At 60.1% G+C, this 19,675-nt stretch overlaps 1 protein-coding gene across 3 annotated transcripts in view; it reads right to left on the bottom strand.

Annotated features, from left to right (window-relative positions):
* The window catches only part of WNT7B (Wnt family member 7B), a 52,162-nt gene that overhangs the window by 10,672 nt on the left and 21,815 nt on the right, over window positions 1–19,675 (bottom strand). For 2 of the 3 annotated variants that reach the window (XM_030855644.3, XM_030855645.3), the window contains exon 2: window positions 14,458–14,684. In XM_030855644.3, coding sequence (XP_030711504.1) covers window positions 14,458–14,684 — 227 coding nt within the window. The remainder of the gene's footprint in view (window positions 1–14,457; window positions 14,685–19,675) is intronic. The other variant, XM_030855643.3, reaches the window with a different exon arrangement.

Raw genomic sequence — 19,675 nt, 5'->3', positions numbered from 1 at the left:
AAGGGAGGGCGGGGGGGGTGGAGTCAGGGAAGTCTTCCTGTAGGAGGTGACATCTTAAAATAAATCTTACCAAGAAGTATGAGTTAACTCCCCATGAGTGTGTGAGAGTGTGTGTACGTGATGTGCGTGACTGAGTACATGGTGTCTGAGTACGTGAGCGTGTGAGTATATAGTTGTGTGGTGCGTGGGTGGTAGGTGCATACTCCTGGTGCAGAGGTGTGAAACGACTTTCTGTTGCTTGCACAAGTCTGAGATCAAGAGCAATAAGAAAAGAGGTGGCCGAGGTCCCAGGGAGCCAGCTTGTGGGTGGCCAGAGATGTCCCATGCAGGAGCGGGCACTTTCCGTGCAGGTGCTGGGGCACGAGGCTGTAGGATGTGCATCTTGGAGCTCACTCTGGCTACGCAAGGGGTGGGGTCCTGGAACTGTTTCGAAAGTGGATCAGCAGAGCTGCGCTTCTCTCCTCCTCACACCATCGCTCACCTGCTGTCACGGCACCAGCACCCCTCTAACCCTTAGCACGTGTTCTCATCGCACTGTCCCGACAATCGTGCGAGACAGGTTTCATCCTTATTGCCATTGCACAGGGGGGGACGCTGAGGCACACAGAAGTTATGAGACTAGCTGTTAGGGGCTGAAGCCGGACTCGAGCCCAGGCAGAGGAATCAAAGCCCAGCGAGGCAGACAGAGGGACTCGGGGCCTGGGGCGCAGGTCACCGGAGGCCATCCTGCCCCCAGCTTGGCCCCCGTGCAGCTCGGTGACCTTGGGCAGGAGGAGGCAGGAGAAGAGGTGTGCACAGCCCCCTTGCAGAGGAGATGCTGCACTTGGACGATCTGTGGACCCCAGGCGTGCGGTGGTGGCGGGGCGCTAGTGGCAAGGGAACGCCGGCGGGGAGCTCTGGGGAGGTAGAGCTAGCCTCAGAGTGGGCGTGTCACAAGCTAGTCGCCCAGCAAGGGGTTAGAAATCTCCACCAGTTGTGTAATCACACCAAGAGGCCAGGCCAACGGCGTTAAAAGTGCCACAACCAAGCCCTGCCTAGGCGAGCACGGTGCGGCCTGCCCTCGGAAGCCCTGCCCGTGACCCTCTTCTTCCCCAAACGCTCTCCCTCCCCATCGGCAGCCAGATGGGGGACTCCCACGTCCTCCGACCTAACGCCCCCAAGCAGGCCAGCAGGCGCCCATGCCGTGCCTATGTGTTTGGAGGGCATTTCACAGAACCCTCTCCCAGGCTTTCTGCTCCCGCCTGGTTTCTGCCCTGCTCAGCTCAGACCCGGTTACTCATCAGTTACTCACCGGGCTGCCGCTCCCACTAATTCCTTTTTTATTTGCTTTTAATGAGCCAAACCCTCTCATCTCACCATGGAGACAAAGGGGAGGCAAGCAGTGAGAGCGCTGCAATCTAGGGAGAACCGAGGAGAATGAGGTGGGGTCCTGGACGGAGGGGTTCCCACGTGCCCGCACTCTGCACATACATCTTATTTAATGCTCACGACAGCCCCGTGGCCCCATTTCACAGACGTGGCTGCAGACTCAGAGGGCTTCGTTACTGGCCCCAGGTCACAGTGTGCCTGACGTGGAGGGATGAGACGGGCCCCTCCCCCATCACCACAGGGGCTGGCTTGGAATCCCTGGCATGTCGCCTGCACGTCCTCCAGGGTGAGAAGGAGCCAGTGTGTAGATTTAGAAAGAAGTCCCTTGGGCTTTCCTGGTGGCGCAGTGGTTGAGAGTCCGCCTGCCGATGCAGGGGACACGGGTTCGTGCCCCGGTCCGGGAAGATCCCACATGCCACGGGGCGGCTGGGCCCGTGAGCCATGGCCACTGAGCCTGTGTGTCCGGAGCCTGTGCTCCGCAACGGGAGAGGCCACAACAGTGAGAGGCCCGCGTACCGCAAAAAAAAAAAAAAAAGAAGCCCCTTGAACCCGTGCCCCAGGGCCAGCAAACATCGATGGCTCCCCAAGCTTCAGAGATGCCCTCGAGCCCAGCCGTCCCACCCACCACGCCATCAAGCCCCACCTGGCCAAGCGTAGCAGCCGGCGCACACCACTGCTCTGGAACAGGAGTAGCCTGGCTCCCTGCTGCCTGCGCTGGGGGACGCTGGCCCCCTCCTTGCTGGGAACCCTGCCTGCGCGCCCACGTGCCTGCAGCTCACCCAGGCTCTGGACGCAGCTGGGAGGCCCCCTGCTCCCGGAAGCCCCATTGGGGTGAGGGCCCTCCTCTGGGCTCCTGCCAGGTGCCCGCGGGCTGCAGGGGTGGTGGGTCGGATCCATGTCTGATTCTTCCAGGTACGCCCACCCTGCAGCATCATTCCGAGTCTTCATGTGAGCAGGGCTGGGGCTGGACGCACTACATTCATCACCTTCTTTTTTTTATTTTTTTTGCGGTACGCGGGCCTCTCACTGTTGTGGCCTCTCCCGTTGCGGAGCACAGGCTCCGGACGCGCAGGCTCAGTGGCCACGGCTCACGGGCCCAGCCGCTCCGCGGCATGTGGGATCCTCCCGGACCGGGGCACGAACCCGCGTCCCCTGCGTCGGCAGGCGGACTCTCAACCACTGCGCCACCAGGGAAGCCCCATCACCTCCTTTTATCTCCACGACCACCCACGGAACAGAGCCTCTTGATGAGACCCATCTCGCAGGTGGGAACACCGAGCCTCAAAGGCGGGAAGTGATTTGCTCCAGGCAGTAGCAGTAATGGCCGTCTGAGCACAGCGGCTGCTCCAGCTCTGTCTGGTGATGAGGGTGGGGAGTTGGGGGAAGGCAGCGAGGATGGTCTGTTTGGGGCCAGCAGCTGTCCTGGGGGTACGCTTCAGACTTGGGAGGCCCGGGGGCCCCTCTTGGGATCCAGAGCCACCCCAGCGTGGATCTGTACCCCCAGACACCAGAGCCAGCAACAGGGCTCTGCAGTCTGCGTCTGGCACCTGACAGGTCAAGGTGGGCTCCATTAGCCACGCGGGGCCCCGGCCCGAGGTTTCGGGAAAGCAGAGAGGGAGGTACGGGGAGACTCGGGGAGGAGCAGGCAAGAAAGCCTTGGACTTGCATTCTCACAGCTGCTGTGCGGCCCCAGGCAAGTCACAAACCCTCTCTGAGCCTGCGTCCCCATTCGCCCTACGGCCCCAGGAGCAGCTCTAAGAGCAAACAGCACAAATGGGCATCGCCCTCAGCATCACCAAATACTGAGCGGGCCAGGGAAGCCCAGGTACAGTGCAGGGACCCCAGGACAGGCCCAGGCCCCTCTCTGTGCTGTCCACAGCCTCCTCCCAGTCCGCCTGCCCAGCTGCCGCCTCCATGCCTATTCCGGATGAACCCACAACAGCCACGCCCTCAGAGACCACTGCCCCATGGATAAACTGAGGCGTCGGCCGCTCAGGGGCCAGCCAGCTCTGCTCTCCCTTTGCTCTTGGTTATTCAAACTTAACCGCACCCCCACTGCCCCGCTCCATGCCGGCCAGACCTGACTCCCAGGGAAAGAGGGTCTTCCTGGGTCAGTAGGGCCTAGCCCACCCGGCTGTCCCCTCACCCTGACCCCGATGAGGACGCTGGGGACCAGGCAGATCTCTGTGAGCAGTTACTGGAGGGGACAAATGTGGCTCCTGGGTCATGCGGGGGCCTGGGCAGAACAGAGGTCCCCTTACCCCCCCAGGGCAGAGCTGGGGGCTGTGCCGGCCCTCCCCAGGCCCCAGGCACACACACCCTCCTCAGTGTCTCCTCAAAGCCACCTGCCACTTCCTAGCATCCGTAGGGGCCTGGCACACTATCTTTAGAAAGCCACAAAAAGCCCTAATTGAGCTCATAATGACCCGATTAACTGCGGGCCTGGGGAGGCAGGGTGAGAAAAGCACTTGCATCCTTCTGAGAAGGGGAGCTGGGGACCCGGCACCTAGAGGCTGGGAGGGCCTCAGGGACCATCCAGTGCGAGCCACTCAGTGCAACTCCTCAGACAAGGAGTCTGAGGCCCAGAGAGGGGCAGCATGCTGCCCAAGGTCACACAGTGGCTCAGGAAGTCGGGGAGCCCAGACCTGACATTCCAGAATGACTGAGGTGAGGTCAAAGCCCCAGAGAAGGGGCTCAGAGTCTGAGACCTCGAGTTTAAGTCCAGACCCTAAAATTGGCCAGTTGGGTGACCTTGGACCAATCAAGGGGCCTTTCTATGTCTCGATGTCCCCACTTTGCAAAATAAGGATGACTGCTCTATATGGCCAAGTCACCACGTCAGGGGACCCACGTGTGGTCCCGGGTGGGCAGGCCTGGCCCCAGCACACAGAGGGTCGCTGACGTGAGCTTCACGCCCACACGTGTGGGACACACCACACATGGGCTCTCCGTGGGTGTACACAGGTTTAGGCATCCATGCATGTGTACCTCTGCATGTGTCCCCATGCCCGTGTCCCTGGGCATATGCCTGGACTTACGTTTGCACAAATGCAGTTCCTACAAGCGTGAGCAAGTGTGTGCTCCCGTGTGTGTTCCTGTGCTCGTGGCCAACGCAGCTCAGATCTGTCAAACCCTGCCTCTCTGCCAACCTGTACGTGCCCCTCTTTGAAAAAACGCAGCATTTTCTACAATTCAGTAATAAAAAGGCAAACAACCCAGTTTAAAATGGGCAAAGGACCCGAATAGACATTTCTCCAAAGAAGGTATAAAAATGTCCATTAGGGCTTCCCTGGTGGCGCAGTGGTTGAGAGTCCGCCTGCCGATGCAGGGGACACGGGTTTGTGCTCCAGTCCGGGAAGATCCCACATGCCGCGGAGCAGCTGGGCCCGTAAGCCATGGCCGCTGAGCCTGCGCGTCCGGAGCCTGTGCTCCGCAACGGGAGAGGCCACAGCGGTGAGAGGCCCGCGTACCGCAAAAAAAAGAAAAAAAAAAAAATGTCCATTAAGCACAAAAAAAGATGCTCAACGTCATTAGCCATCAAGGAAATGCAGATCAAAGCCACGATGAGACAGCACGTCACACCCACTAGGATGGCTAAAATACAAAGAGAGACACTAACAAGTGCTGACGAGGACGTGGAGAAATCAGAACCTTCGTGCACCGCTGGTGGGAATGGAAAATGGTGCAGCCGCTATGGAAACCATTTGGAGGTTCCTCAAAATGTTAAATACAGAGTTACTATTAATATTTAACCCAGCAATTCCTCTCCTAGCTATGTACCCAAGAGAAATGAACACGTGTCCACACGACAACTTGTATGTGAATACTCATAGCAGCCTGATTCGCGATAGCCAAAGGAGGAAACAACCCAAATGTCCATCAGCGGACGAATGGATAAAGAAACTGTGGTCTCTCCACACCATGAAACACTCTTCAGCCATATAAAGGAACGGAGTACTGACACAGGCTACGACATGGAGGAACCTTGAAAACGTGATGCTCAGTGAAAGATGCCGGACACAAGAGCCACATGGTGTATGACTCCATTGATATGAAACGTCCAGAATGGGTAAATCCACAGAGATAGGAAGCAGATGAGTGTTGCCAAGGGCGAGGGGGATTGGAGGATGATGGCTAAGGGTTTCTTTTTGGAGCGATGAAAATGTTCTAAAATTGACTATGGTGATGGTTGCACAACCTGTGACTAAAAACCAGTGAATAGTACACTTTAAATGCTTGAATTGTACTGTATATGAGTTATATCTCAATGAAGCTGTTCTAAAAACATACAGCATCTGATGGTTTTAGGGGATTGCATACAACCTGTCCTACTCGATTTAAACTCTCACAGGGGCCCCACCTCACAGTGAGCATGCTTGGCTCAAAGGAGGCGGGTGACTGGCCCAAGGCCTCACGGCAGGCTGACCACAGAGCTGGGATCTGACCCAGGACCCCAGAGTCCATGCTCGGACCACTCCCCCCACACCCACCAGAACAGGGAAACCATACAGTCTGTCTGCCCCCTCACTGACCAGGCCTGAGACCCAGGCTTGCATGTGTCACGCCCGGGCACCCTACTCCATCTCTCACCCTTCCCTCCCTCACTCCTCTGCTACCATCCCAGCACCAAGCATGGCCTGCCCTCCTGGCCAACCCCAGGGCCCTAGGGAGGAGGCCCTCAGCCCCTAGCCATCCCCAAGCCCACGGCCAAGCATACAGCGGGACAAGACTAACACATCACAGCCCAGGGGACCAGCGGGCTTGGGAGGGTTCACAGGGAGTGCAGGCAGAGGGCCTCGGTCAGAACCACGGACGGGACAGCAGGGCGGGTGGCTGTAGGGAGGGACTTGGGTGGAGGATGCCCAGTGCGGGCCCCTCTCAAGAAGGATGCCGAAGGTGAGTCCTATATGACAAGAGGAATGACCCATGCAAAGGCGCAGGGAACAGTGTTCAGGCAGAGGGAACAGCAATGCTAAGGTCACAGGGAGGGAGGGAGCCACGTGTGTATGGTTTGATGCAGAAGAGATAGCCACTCCATGGTGACTTTGGGAGCCCGTGGGGACGATATTAGATTTTATTCTATGAACATGGAAAGCCCCTGGAGGGTGCTGCTGTGACCGACATTGGACATGGGACAGGGTGGGCTTCCTGAGTCCTTGGCCCGGCCAGTGGGACAGTGCCAGCTGGTAAGCTCCCCCACTCCTCTGAGACCCTCCACCACCACCCCATTCAGCCCTCAGGCTCCCAGGAGCTTAGAAGGGGTGGGAGAATACCTCCCCCTGCCCACAGTTTACAGGTGGAGAGATGGAGGCCAGGGAGGCCAGGAGACACCCTAGGCCACACCAGCAGCTCCCGGGGTCCCCCAGCGGGGCAGCACAGTGCCCGTGTCCCAGCCTTGGCTCAGTCATGGGGCCTGGGCACGCACCCCCTGCCCGAGCTGCATCCCAGCACACACGGGCGAGGTGGAGAGGCTGTGGGTGGGGGGAGGCAGGGGAGCCTAGAGATGCCTCGAGGCCCACCGGGCCCCCAATCCCCATTTGTGCACTTGAAGGGTCAGAAGCCCAGAGGCCCCGCCCCACCAGGCCCCTGCCATCCTGACCTAGGATTCTGGCGGTGTGGGGGGCCCGGCCTGGACCACCACCGGGTGCGATCCACGCTCTGCTGAGTGAGGCTGGAGAGGATGCCTTGCACCCCGGTGCCTGTTTCTGTACCTGCTAAAGGGAGGTGATAACATCACCCACCTCGCGGGGTCCAGCACCGCGTGGGTGAGGAAGTGCTCAGGGCGCGGAAGCTGCTTTTATCACCCATCGCAGAGCAGCCTGGACCCTAGGCCTGGGACAGGCGAAGGCCTGCGCTGGCGCTGTGTGTGTGCACGTGCGTGTGCCCGTGCATGTGCGTGTGTGTTGCCCTCTCTGTGTCCCTCTTGCTGTAGGTCTCTGTCTGTCCTTCCCTCTCAGTTTCTGCCTCTCTCTCTACGGCCCTCTGTCCCCCTGGCTCTCTCCAGCCCCGTCCCAGCCGCCGCCCCGGCTCGTCCCCGGCTGAGTCAGTGTCTCCACGCTAAGCTCTTCCCTGCCGTTGTCATAAACAGAGCACTGGAAACAGTCGTGCCAGGTCCGAACACGCCGGCACACCCGCGCCCGCGGCCTTTGTTCTGACCCGGCGGGGCCCTCACAGCCGCAGCGGCCCTCCAGGGGGGTCGTGCTCCGGCTGGGCCCGGGGGGCCTGGCCCAGGGCCACGCGGCGAGGGGCAGCCAGGGCCGGGGGGTCTGCGTCCCCAGCTGGGCTGGCCTTCCAGAAGCTTCCACCCCTGCCCCGTGGCTCTGGGGAGGCTGGCAAGGCCTCTTCTGCGGCCTGTCTCCTTAGGGAGGTCAGCCCCGGGCAGCCTTCCTCAGACCACACCCTCCTTCGTCGGGCCTGCGGCAAAATCAGCCGCTGCCTGTGAGGGGGGACGCGATGGAACCAGAGCCCCTTACCGCCCCCCCGCAGCTGCCCCCTGTCTCCACCAGCTGGCACCCGGACCCCGCCGGGGCACAGGGCTGAACCGTGGGTTCAGATCTCTAGTTCTCACTGGCGTGTGACCTTGGCCAAGACAGGCTTCCGTGGGCCTCAGTCTCCCCATCTATGCTGTGCGGACAGGGGAACCAGGAGCGAGTGATGTTTGTGCAAGGGCCGGCCGCGGCGGCCTCGGGGGAATGGTGCTCCCACAGTGGCGGCAGGAGGGGTCCCAGGTGGAGACGGACCGAGGTCTGGGCCAGGCCTTGCCCCTGGAGGCCGGGGGTGGAGGCCCGCCCACCTGGGATCTGTGTCCTGCTCGGTGGACCAGACCCCGGCATCCTGGACCCCTCATCTGTGGAGCCCTGGGCAGATGTGCGTGCCAAGGAAGCAGAGGGTCTTCCTGCCCCTATTCTGAGGAGAGACGCCCCCCCAAGTCCTGGTGGCGTCGGGGCCCCAGCCTCAGCCCTGGTGTGGGTGGGTAGACGGGGGCCCGGAGAATGGGAGGCCGTGCCCAGGGTCACACAGTGGGACCGCGGCAGCGCCCTCTCCCCTCCCAGACCCCATCCGCCCCCCCACAGCCTGTCCTGTCTGTCCGGGCCCTGCCAGTGAAGGTGGAAAATTCCCATCCTGGATGAGCTCCAGGCGGACCGAGAGGAGTCACGTGGAGGGATCGACCACGGCCCAGCCTGAGCCCCCAGCTGCTCACCACCGGCGGGTCCAGAGCCTGGGCGTCTCAGGAACCGCTGCTCCCGGGAGCAAGTTGGCCTTCCGGTGCAGGGGCCCAGAGCCGGGGCCACCCAAGCGACCAAGGCTCATCACACCCTGAACCAGGAGTGGGCTCGGGGAGCCCTGCCTCCAGGAAAGTCTTTCTGATTCTGACATTCGAGGCCCCAATTCTCCCTAGCGTCCTGCCCGCCTGGACCCCGGGCCTCGAGCCTGGACAATGTCTGTTCTGCTGCCTCATGCTGGGCCCCCGGGATGGGGGTGGGGGTAGGGAGTGACCAGGACAGACAGGACAAAGCTGTGTGTCCCTCAGAGCTGGGGCCTGTGGGCCGAGAGGGCGTGCCCGGTGCAAGGCCGGGGCCCGGCAGGCCTCCCAGTCCAGCCCCATCGGCTCACCCAGGGCATCCCGGGTGCAAGGCTCCGAGCGCAGGGCTGGGTGGCCTTCGCTCCACTGCCAGCGCCCTGCCCCTGGCCTGACAGGCAGCAGGCACTCAGCGCTTGCAGGCTGAGCAGTTACAGGTGCTGCCAAAGGGAACCACCCTCACGCCCCTGCGCCGCCCCCGGAAGCAGATGGTCTGCCCTCAGCCGAGCTGGAGGACGGCGTCCTGGGAGAAGGCAGTCAGACCTGGGTTCGAATGTCCACTCTGCCCCTGACCAGGGTGACTCCGGGCAACTCCTGACCCCTCTGAGAGCAGTGCCGCCAGCAGAGGTCTCACACAGCCACACAGGTCATTTTAACTTTTCTAGTTGCCACGTGAGGGAAGCGAAGATAATTAGGTGAGCTTAAACTTGGTAACACATTTTATTTAGCCAATATATCCAAATATTACCATTTCCACATCTTAATGTGAAAAGATCACGAAAGAGCTATTTTTCTTGCTTCTTTTCTCTCCAAGTCTTTGAAACCTGTCATGTATCTCACACTCAACGGCACACCGCAGCTCGCACGCACCATATTTCAAGCGCTCTCCTGCCTGCGGTGGCCTGTGCCCCCAGAGTGGACAGTGCAGGCTTCGTCCCTCCTGGGGACTCGTGTCGGACCTCCCTGAGCCTGGTGTGCAAGCCCCGGGCAGGGGGCCGGGCATGCGGTAGGTGCACAGGGCCCGGGAGCTGCCCTTTCTCCTTCAAGGCCCCAGCCAGTGGCCGACTTGAAGCCCCCAGACCCTCGCCTTTCAGACACTCAGAGGTAGGCCACCCTGCTCCCTCAGAGTGTCCAGGAACGGATGGCCTTTGCTGAGCCCCTACTGCAGGCAGCCAGGAGGCTCAGGGCTTGCTCCCAACGCAAATCTCACCCACAAAACAAACGGGCACCACGTGAGGCAGGATTAGGGGTGGCCCCTATGCCTGGTCATGTCTGAGCGGCTCGTGATGGGCGGGACTCAGTGTTCCATGGCAGCTCGGGGTGGGCGGGGGCCCGAGTGCGCGCAGCTGCAGCCCCTATGCCCGTGCCAGTGGGTCCCAAGGGGCTGGGCTCAGGCAGAGATGGGGCGGTGGGCGGCAGAAGGCCCTCTGTGCTCAGACCCACCTGTGCCTTCCTGGCCTTCACAGCGCTCATGCCTCAGCCCACAGCCCTCCAGCCGTGACCCCTCCTGCCGCCTCCGGTCTCCCCACCGTCCCGTTTGCTCCAGGCGCTCCCACAGTTCCTGGAAAATACCATCCACTTTCTTCCGGCCTCTGGACTTTGGTACATGCTGTTCCCTCCACCTGGAGCCCCCTTCCCTGCTCTCACCTTCAGGTTGGTCTGGGTCACTCTGATCCTCCCTCGGGTCTTAACGGACACATCACCCCATCAAGGAAGCCCTCGACAGCAGTCCTCATTCCGTTGTGGCGCCTGTTAGAAATGCCCTGCCTGGGGACCCTGAGTTTCTAACGGGTGTCCCTGGAATACGAGGTTCACCCCTGACTCTCATGCTTTCCCCCGTCCCCCTCCCGCACCCCATGGAAAAAGACAGTTGAGTTGGGGACGCATTCACATACCCCACCCCAACAAGCTCATTTCCAGGTAACGGGAGAGACGGGTAGGAGGGGCCAGGGTGGCCCAGCCTCGCTCTGTAGGGGAGAAAATAGGCTTGGGTGGGCTCCGGTGGCCAGAGGGTGGAGGCCGCCCAGCGTGAGGGGAGACCTCGTTGGTGGAGGGAGGATTAGGGTGGGCCTCAATTCCCCAGACGAAGCACAGCAACTGGCCCCCCGAGGGCCCCAGGGCAAAGCCGGCACAGGGTCATCATAAGAAAGATCTCTCTTATGTGGAGTAGTAAGCTCCCCATCTCTGGAAGCATCCAAGCAACAGCACCAGGTGCTGGAAAAGGAGTTGGAACTTCGCACAGGTGTCGATTTGCGCCTTTAAAGGGTTTGCCTTCAGCTCTCAAGATTTAGGCGTGGCCCAAGGTCACAGGCAGGGCCTGATGGGGGCCTGTCCCACCCACCCAGGCCATCCCCCCTCTCAGGGCCAATCATTAATTGGCACCGCTCGAGTGGCTGCCTGCCAGCCCGTGGCCCGGCTCCCATCCCATGCCCGGGGCACCTGCATGCCTCTTACATGGGCTGGCCTCGCTGCTCAGCCCGACTTCCTGCTTGTGAGTCCCAGGAGCTGAGCCCTGGGCGGAGCGAGGGGCCTGCTCAGACCACCATGACAGCACGCAGAGGGACTCCTGCTGCCTGCAGGGCTCAGCCCAGCTCAGCCTGCAGCCAGGGCCCTCCTGGCTGAGAGCTGGGCCTTCCCCGGAGGGCAGCGAGGAGCCGGGGGAGGGGGTGGGGCTTCCGGCTTGTCGGGAGACAGCCTGGGTGTTAGGAAGCCCACCCCCCCCCCGGGGGGCAGAGAGCAGAGGGAACCTCAGGCAGGTGCTGAGCTGGCCCGGGGCTGACAGACCCCTGAGGAGGAAGCGCCAGGGCGTGGCTTCAGCCCCCCTGTGGATGACGGAGAGCCAGGAGGGGTGAAAAAAGGCTTGGCGGCCAGCGGGGAAATCAGATGTGAATAAGCAGGCGGAGGGGAAGGGCCTCCCAGGGTGAGAAGCTGCAGGAGGGAAGCGGCCCGGCAGGCTCAGCGATGGCCAAAGCTCTAGTTTCCAGAAGGGATGGAGGGAGGCAGGGGCTACTCAGACTCCAAGCTAGGAAGCTAACTTTATCCTGGGCAATAGGGAGCTACTGAAGGTTTTGGAGGAAGGGAGTGACATGGCATGGACGGGGTGGGGAAGGAGGCATAGGGAGGAACTGACAGCTGCCAGAGGAGGGCCAGGGAGGCAGGCCCGCAGTGGCCATGGGGCAGAGTGGGGGGATTGACAGAGGGGACAACCCCAGGTTTCTGCTGGACGACTGGGTGGTCAGGCCAGCAGGGGAGGCTGAGGATGGAGATTTCAGCAGCAAGATGCTGAACGTGTTGACCAGAGGCTCCCATGGGTCAGCCGCGCCGAGTGGTCCACAGGGGGCAGCCGTGCCGGTCTTGACGCCGGTGGGGGGGGGTGGGAGAGCTGATTGGGGCGGGGCTGGGAAGGAGCAACCAGAGGCTAGAGGAAGCCCAGGTGAGCTGGGGCCCAGCCAAGGAAGAGGGTCAGTCGGCCACACCAAGGTCACTAATGGCCGGCACAGGGGTGACTGGAGTGAGAAAATGAGGGACGGGGACAGTGGGTGTGGACATCTCTGCCAAAAACTCTGCCTCTGAAATGCTCATGAAAGTGAGAGGGGGTGTCCTAGGTGGGCTCCCTAGAAGCAGAGCCTGAGATGCCTGATCCCAAGGGGAGCTCAGGGCATGAAGAATGTCACAGAGCAGCCCCACCTGCACAAGGGGACTTTATACCCTCTGCATCAGCCCGTCCTTGGCTGTAGGCACCCCTCTCTGTGGGCAGAGGGCTAGACTCCAAGAAGGAACAGCTGTGAGCTGCAAGCCAAGATCCTTACAGCACCAGGGGCTGCTCTCAGGGAAAGTGATGTGGGTCCCTACGCGGGGGCCGGTCGCTGGCAGGGGGGCCTACGCCAATCCTCTGGGCTTTGGAGGGTGCATAGGAGCCCGGCATTTACTACTGGTGCTATTGGTGAACTCCCCGCCTGGGGCCTGACCCTGACGAGAGGATCAGAGTGGCCAGGTCTCCCTCACCGCCTATGTCTTGAGGTCCTAAATGAAGGGCAAGTTCCCACCTGTCCTCAGGCCACAGGACCATGTCCACTGCCCGTCCCCCTTTGCACAGGGAGGCAGGGAGGGCTACCAGAAAGGGGATCTGAACCCAGCTCCCCCGTGTGGCCACTGGCCACCGCACAAGTCCCCTGGCCTCAGTATCCTCAGCTGTGCCGTGGGGATGGTCACAGCTGCATCGGAGCCCAGGGTCCTGGGGGGCGGGGTGGGTGGGAAGGGGACGGGCAGTGCCAGGCAGGCAAGTGGGCACCTGGCATGAAGCGGGCACTGGTGCCCATGCCCTCCCAGCTGCGGGGGACGGGGCAGGCAGTCCCACCCTCTCCGCTGGCACCTGGAGGGCGGAAGCTGCACTTGGGTGGCGCGGCCCTCGGGAGGGGGCGGTGCTACCCCCCGTGCCAGGTGCCACCCACAGGCTGCTCACCCAAAGGAGCCCCTGGGGGCTTTCCCCTGTGCCTCCCTCAGCCCCACGCAGGCGTTCCAAGCCCTGCAGAGCTCAGCTCTGGCCTCCGTCCCGCCAGCTGTGACTCCGCTCCAAAGGCCCAGGCTCCTTGGCCCTCTGGGAACGGAAGGACCTGTTGTGATCACACGTTTGGAGGCTCACCTGTGCCCGCGGGTTGGGGTCTGGAATAACAGGGCAGCCCTGCATGCCCGGCACTGTGTCCCCTTATCACCCTCTGCCCTCTGACCCTCACAATGGCCTGGGGGTGAGGGGTGGCAGGTGTCTCACCATCCCCACCCTCACTCGTTCAACAGCTGTTTATTAAGTACCTACTGCACACAGGCACTGGGAGAGGTGCTGGGGACCCAGACAAGGGCCTGCTCGCTCAGAGCTCAGGTTACAAACGAGGAAACTGAGGCCCCGAAGCCCCAAGGGCAAGACCCAAGGTCACACAGCAGCTCCAAATCAGGTCAGGCTCCGCAAGTCCCACTTCTCCCTTTCACTCCTCAGTCTCCTTCCCTGTAAAATGGGCACACGGGAGCCTCCCCCGGGGCCGTGTGGCCCAGGGACTGTGCAAAGCGCAGCGGGGCTCAGCCCACAGAAATCTGGATGTGCCACTGCCCACGGAATCGGAGGCCACCCCTCTCCCCCGTCCCACCCCCCCCCCCCCCCGCACAACCCTGCCCTCCCTCCAGCCGGACTCCTCCCTGCCCCCACCTGTCACACTGCTGCGCCCTGCTGTTCCCTCTGGCCAGAGTCCCTTCCACTCTCAGAATCCCAGCTACAATCATACAGCGCTTCCTGTGGGCCGCCACCTTTCGCATCAAGCCCCCCAACCACCCCCTGCAGGAACCACGACTTACCCCATTTCCAGACACAGACACAGAGACATGGAGAGACAAAGCCTCGTGCCTAGGGCCACCCAGCTGCTGTGCATCAGCACGGCGTGCCTCTCACCACTGCGCCACCAACCTGCCCGCTCACGTCCACACAGGACAGTGTCCCCCAGCCTGACAGCCCAGAGCAAGGGCCCTCGTCCATTCACACGGGCTGGCCCCTGTCGACACCTCCCTCGTTCCAGACGCGGCAGTGTCCCAGAGGGCCAGGCCAGGTCCGGGTCCGGGTCTCCCTGGGGTCCTAGGCCTCCAGCAGGCCACACCCAGAGAAGTGCTGTTGCAGCAAAGAAATCAGCCAGCAGGTGTAGAAAAGCGAGCGTGGGCCACCTGGCCTGGCCTTCAGTGGGTGGCCTGGCCCCCAGGCACCCAAAGCCCCGAAGGCGGGGTCCCCGCAAGCCCGGAGGCGCCCTTACCTACTCGGAGCTCTTGCCCGAAGACAGTCTTCTCGCCGAGGGCGGAGCAGTTCCAGCGTCCGAAGCGGAACTGGTACTGGCACTCGTTGATGCCCATCTGCGCCCCCTCCCCAATCACGATGATGGCATCGGGCCGGCTCTGGCAGATGGCACGCTGCCGCGGGGCCAAGCCAGGAATCTTGTTGCAGATGATGTTGGCTCCCAGGGCCACGACGGATGACAGCGCTCTGTAGGGGGGAGAGGATGCCGAGGAGGTGAGACACCTTGGCAGGCTCCCGCCACCCCGCCCCTGCCACTCTCCCCACTCAGTCCCTCGGCCAGCAGACGTGTTCCAGGAGCCCACCTCGTGCCAAGCTCTGCCCGCCAGGGAACAGAGCCCAGAGCCCTGCCCTCAGGCACCATGTTCCACTGACCTGCACACAGGATTCCAGCTCGAAAAGGCACACACACCCGCGCCCCCCAGCCTCGAATCTGCAGGAACGGGATCGCAAGAACCACGGCATCACAAGTTCCATGAATCAACAGTCCCGTGGAATACAAGAACCGCGCCTCTCTGTGCCTCCGAATCAGACGCACAGACCCTTCGTGGATTTGACAGCTACCAGCTTGTGACTGTCCACAGCTGCCCCCAAGCAGCAGACCCCAACTCCCAGACAACTGAGGCTTTTCCATCACTTGTAGACCCCCGGCTCCCTCCACCCCAGGGTGCCTGGACCAGGCAGGCTGCGAAGTAGGCTGGGCAGGCCGGCAGCCAAGCCCACCGGGTCCTGACTGCAGCCACAGCCCGTGTGTGACCTTGGGGAGACATTCTGCCTCTCTGAGACTCAGTTTTCACACCCATGACATGGGGTATAAAACACCTTTCTCCCCCTCTCCGAGGGGAGAAAGCCTGCACACACACGTGGGGATGACTGGTGTTATTGTTTCTGGAAGACTGGGTGCACTCAGAGGAGGAAACAGGAGCTGATGTGAATTGAGCACCTACTGTGTGCTAGGCTCGGGTGCTTTATTGCAACATTGTATCCTCAGAGCGGTCCCCTGAGGGTGCCTAGTAATTAATCTCCCAGCACCCTGCAGGGACTGGGGGGCTGTTTCTCTCTTCCCCTGGGTGTCATCGGTGTGATTGTTTATTCGTTTAAGGAGGTGAAATTCACGTTGCAGAAAGTTAACCATTTTACAGTTCTGCGGCATTGAGTACATTGCCAATGTCGGTCAACCACCACCTCTATCAAGTTCCAAGGCACTCACCACCCCCGAAGGCAACCCCTACCCCTTAGCAGTCACCCCCCTAGCCCCTGGCAGCCACTGGACATTTCATACAGATGGAATCATACAACATGTGACCTTTTGTGCCTGGCTTCTTTCCCTTAGTATAACCTCCTCAAAGTTCATCCTCATTGTATCGTGAACTTCCTTCCTTTTTATGATGGCCAAATAATATTCCATTGTAATACGAGATCACATTCTGTTTATCCCTTCATCACTGATGGACATTTGGGTTGCTTCCGCCTTTTGGCTGTTGTGAATAACGCTGCTCTGAACACGTGCACACAAGTTTTCTTTGAGTCCCTATTTTCCATTCTTCGGGGCATGTACCTAGGAGTGGAATTGCTGGGTCACGAGGTCGTTGGTTTTGCTTTCTGAGGAACGGGCAGGCTGTTTCCCCACAGAAGCTGCATCAATTGTTTGGTTTTAAGCACCCAGGGAAGGGACAGCAAGCTGAAAGGAGGCAGGCTGGGTTCCGCAGACCCACAGCAACAGCTGGGTTGCAAGACAGAGTTTGGGGGCAAAAGGTGGGAGTGGGGAGGCCACGAGGGGCTCCCCAAAGCCACTGCGCAGGCCCTGGCCTCCTAGCACGGTGAGTTCCCTCCTTCTGCCCACAGCCTGCCAGCCCCTTTCTTGAGAGAAACGAGTCAGTGTTTTTCCAGGGCAGCCGAGCACCCACGGCCAGCTGGGAAAGTCCCCGTGTGGCCTGAGCCCACAGCACGTGCTGCGACCAGGACGCCCCGGCGACACTCAATCCCCGTGGCCCGCCAGCCCCACCCGCTAATCTGGCCAAGACCCCCCTGGGTCTCCCACGGGCACCACGGGCAGCAACGCCTGAGGCTGGCGTGAAGGAAGAGCATCTGGGCAGGCGGGGCTGGGAGCGGGCTGGAATCTGGGGAATTCAGCCCAAAGTAATTGTAGCTGCTCAGAAAACCAACCCAGGGAAATGAGATGGATGGGAACCCTGCCGGGCACCAGCCTCCAGCCCTCCGGTCGGAGCCTGGATGCGAAAAGCACATTCCCCATGCCCAGATCCTTCCAGCAGGCTCTGGGCTGCCAAGGTCCTGCTGCCCAGGGTAAGAACCCTTGCTCCTGGGGGCAGAAGTTCAGACACATGGGGTCTAACTGGATGCAGCTGGGGGCAGAAACAGATTATTGCAGCCCTGGTCTCCCCTCTCCAGGCAGGCCACCCCTAGCACCCACCTCCCCCACCCCACCCTGATGGTGTCCCTGAGAGCCCACCTACAGCTCCCTGGGTTCCTTTGATCGGAATCTGACGCCTCCTAGGATCTGGTCTCTGACGACCTGCCACCCCTGCTTGCGCTCGTCCCTCTGCTGGCATGCTGGTCTCCCTCCCTTTCTTCTGTCTCGAAAACTCTCCTGCCCTTCCAGGCCCAAGGGCAAAGCCCCACTGGGCTCTTCCCCAGGCACCCAGGACACACATTGTGGGCGCTTGTCCCTCGAGTACCAACCTCACCCCTGGTCTCATGGTCGTTGTTTCCACCCCTGGCTCCCCCACCAGCCCACAAACACGTCGAGGGCAGTGCCAGGTCTGAGTTGGCCCTAGGGCCTCGGGGACTGCCCCGTGTAGCCGACCATGAGTGTGGAGTGGATGAATGAATGAACGAATGAATGACTACTCAGGGATTATGTCAAAAAGAGCTCCTGCAAGTCAATAACAAGAAGACCACATTTAAACGATGGGTGAAGGACTTAAACCTTTCTCCAAGGAGAGACAAATGGCCAACGAGCACGGGAAAAGATTCGAAACATCAATCATCATTAGGGTAATGCAGATCAGAACCACGGAGAGGAAATACCTCACACCCACCAAGCCGGCTATGATCAAAACAACAGAAAAGAGCACACATTGGCGAGGATGTGGGCAAACTGGGACCCTTATGCATTGCCGGTGAGAATGTTAAATGGTGCAGCCGCTGTAGACAGCAGCTGGGAAGTTCCTCCCAAAGGAATGACCATAGCACCCAGCAATTCCACTCCTAGGTGTGTGTTCAAAAGAATGAAGGCAGGCGTTCCAACAAAAACCTGTACACAAATGTTCATAGCAGCACTAGTCACAATAGCCAAAAGGAGGAACTAACCCAAATGTCCGTCAACGGATGAATGGATAAACAGAATGTGGTCCACCCGGACAGTGGAATATTATTTGGCCACGAAAAGGAATGAAGTACAGACACATGCTACATAGATGAACCTCAAAAACATTATACTCGGGCTTCCCTGGTGGTGCAGTGGTTGGGAGTCCGCCTGCTGATGCAGGGGACACGGGTTCGTGCCCCGGTCCGGGAAGATCCCACATGCCGCGGAGCGGCTGGGCCCGTGAGCCATGGTCGCTGAGCCTGCGCGTCCGGAGCCTGTGCTCCACAACGGGAGAGGCCACGACAGTGAGAGGCCCGCGTACCGCAAAAAACAAAAACAAAAACATTATACTCAGTGAAAGAAGCCAGACACAAAAGGCCACATATTGTACGATTCCTTTTCTGTGAAATGTCCAGCAAAGGTAAATCCACAGAGACAGAAGCAGAGTAGGCCAGGGGCTGGGGGAGGGGCAACGAGAAGTCACTGCTTCCTAGGTGCGGAATTTCCACCTGGGGTGATGGATAAGTTACGGAACTAGATAGGGGTGATGGTTACACAACATTGAAGATGTATGAAATGCCACGGAATTGTATACTTTAACACGGTGAAAGTGAAGTGGCAAATTTTATGTTAAATGAACTTTGAACACGATTTTTAAAAATGCTCTCTGGGCTTCCCTGGTGGCTCAGTGGTTAAGAATCCTCCTGCCAATGCAGGGGACACGGGTTTGATCCCTGGTCTGGGAAGGTCCCACATGCCGCGCAGCAACGAAGCCCGTGCGCCACAACTACTGAAGCCCACGCGCCTAGAGCCCGTGCTCCGCAACAAGAGAAGCCACCGCAATGAGAAGCCCGCGCACCGCAACGAAGAGTAGCCCCCGCTCGCCGCAACTAGAGAAAGCCCGCGCGCAGCAACAAAGACCCAACGCAGCCAAAAATAAAATTAATTAATTTTTTAAAAATGCTCTCTGTACACAGGACTCCCACATCCCCGGCCATAGGTGGGATCTGTGGAAGGGGACCAGAGGGGCCTTGCCCGGCTGGTACCCTGTATGCTTCTCCCAGGCGACGGGTGCTGATGCAGTAGGGGGATGGGAGCCCCCAGCCATCCTCCGGATGTCAGTGTATAGATTAGAGGTAAAACAAAAGCTTCAGAGAAGACAGTCGCACCGTATACCAGGAGCAAAAATAATCAGATATGGTTGATAGTTCAGAAATGATTTCAACATTGTCTCCCTTAGAATGTGGAGATTTTTTTCCCCTAAAGATATTAAATATTCCCATTCTGAGCACCCGCCTTGGACAACACAGGCCTCCGCTGTGTCTCAATCCTCTCTTTGCAAGATAAGCCTTGCCATCCCCGTGTTACAGGAGTGCGGACTGGAGCTCAGAGAGGCTAAGGGACCTGCCCAAGGCCACACAGCCAGGTCTCTGCTTCCAGAACTCAGGTGGAGACAGCACTGTGGCTCAAAGCACAGCACACAGTAGGAGCATAATATAGAAGACGGCCTGGAGTGGGAAACTACACCCACTCTTCATTCTCAAAACACAGCTTACACCCTGTCCGCATTTAAAATCCTCCAGGTCACTGGTTAATTCGTGCAGGTTTCTGGACAGCTGCTGGTGCCAGTGGTTGAGCTCTGGCAACCGGTCCGGTGCCCCGTCCATCCCCTCTTCTACAGTCTGACCACTGGCCTCTCTGAACAGGCCTGGCCCGACTCGCCCCAGGACCTGGCCTCACTACACCTGAAGACCTGCCCGCACTGTTCCTTCCACCCGGAGGGGAGGGGGCTGCAGATGTGAGTGGCGCGTTAGGAAACCGTCAGAGGGGGAAAGGGGTAAAAGTACACGGC

This window comes from Globicephala melas, chromosome 10 (assembly GCF_963455315.2).
Source record: "Globicephala melas chromosome 10, mGloMel1.2, whole genome shotgun sequence".
NCBI lineage: Eukaryota > Metazoa > Chordata > Mammalia > Artiodactyla > Delphinidae > Globicephala > Globicephala melas.
Note: the sequence above shows the minus strand (reverse complement) of the source record. Positions and strands in the feature narration are given on the sequence as shown.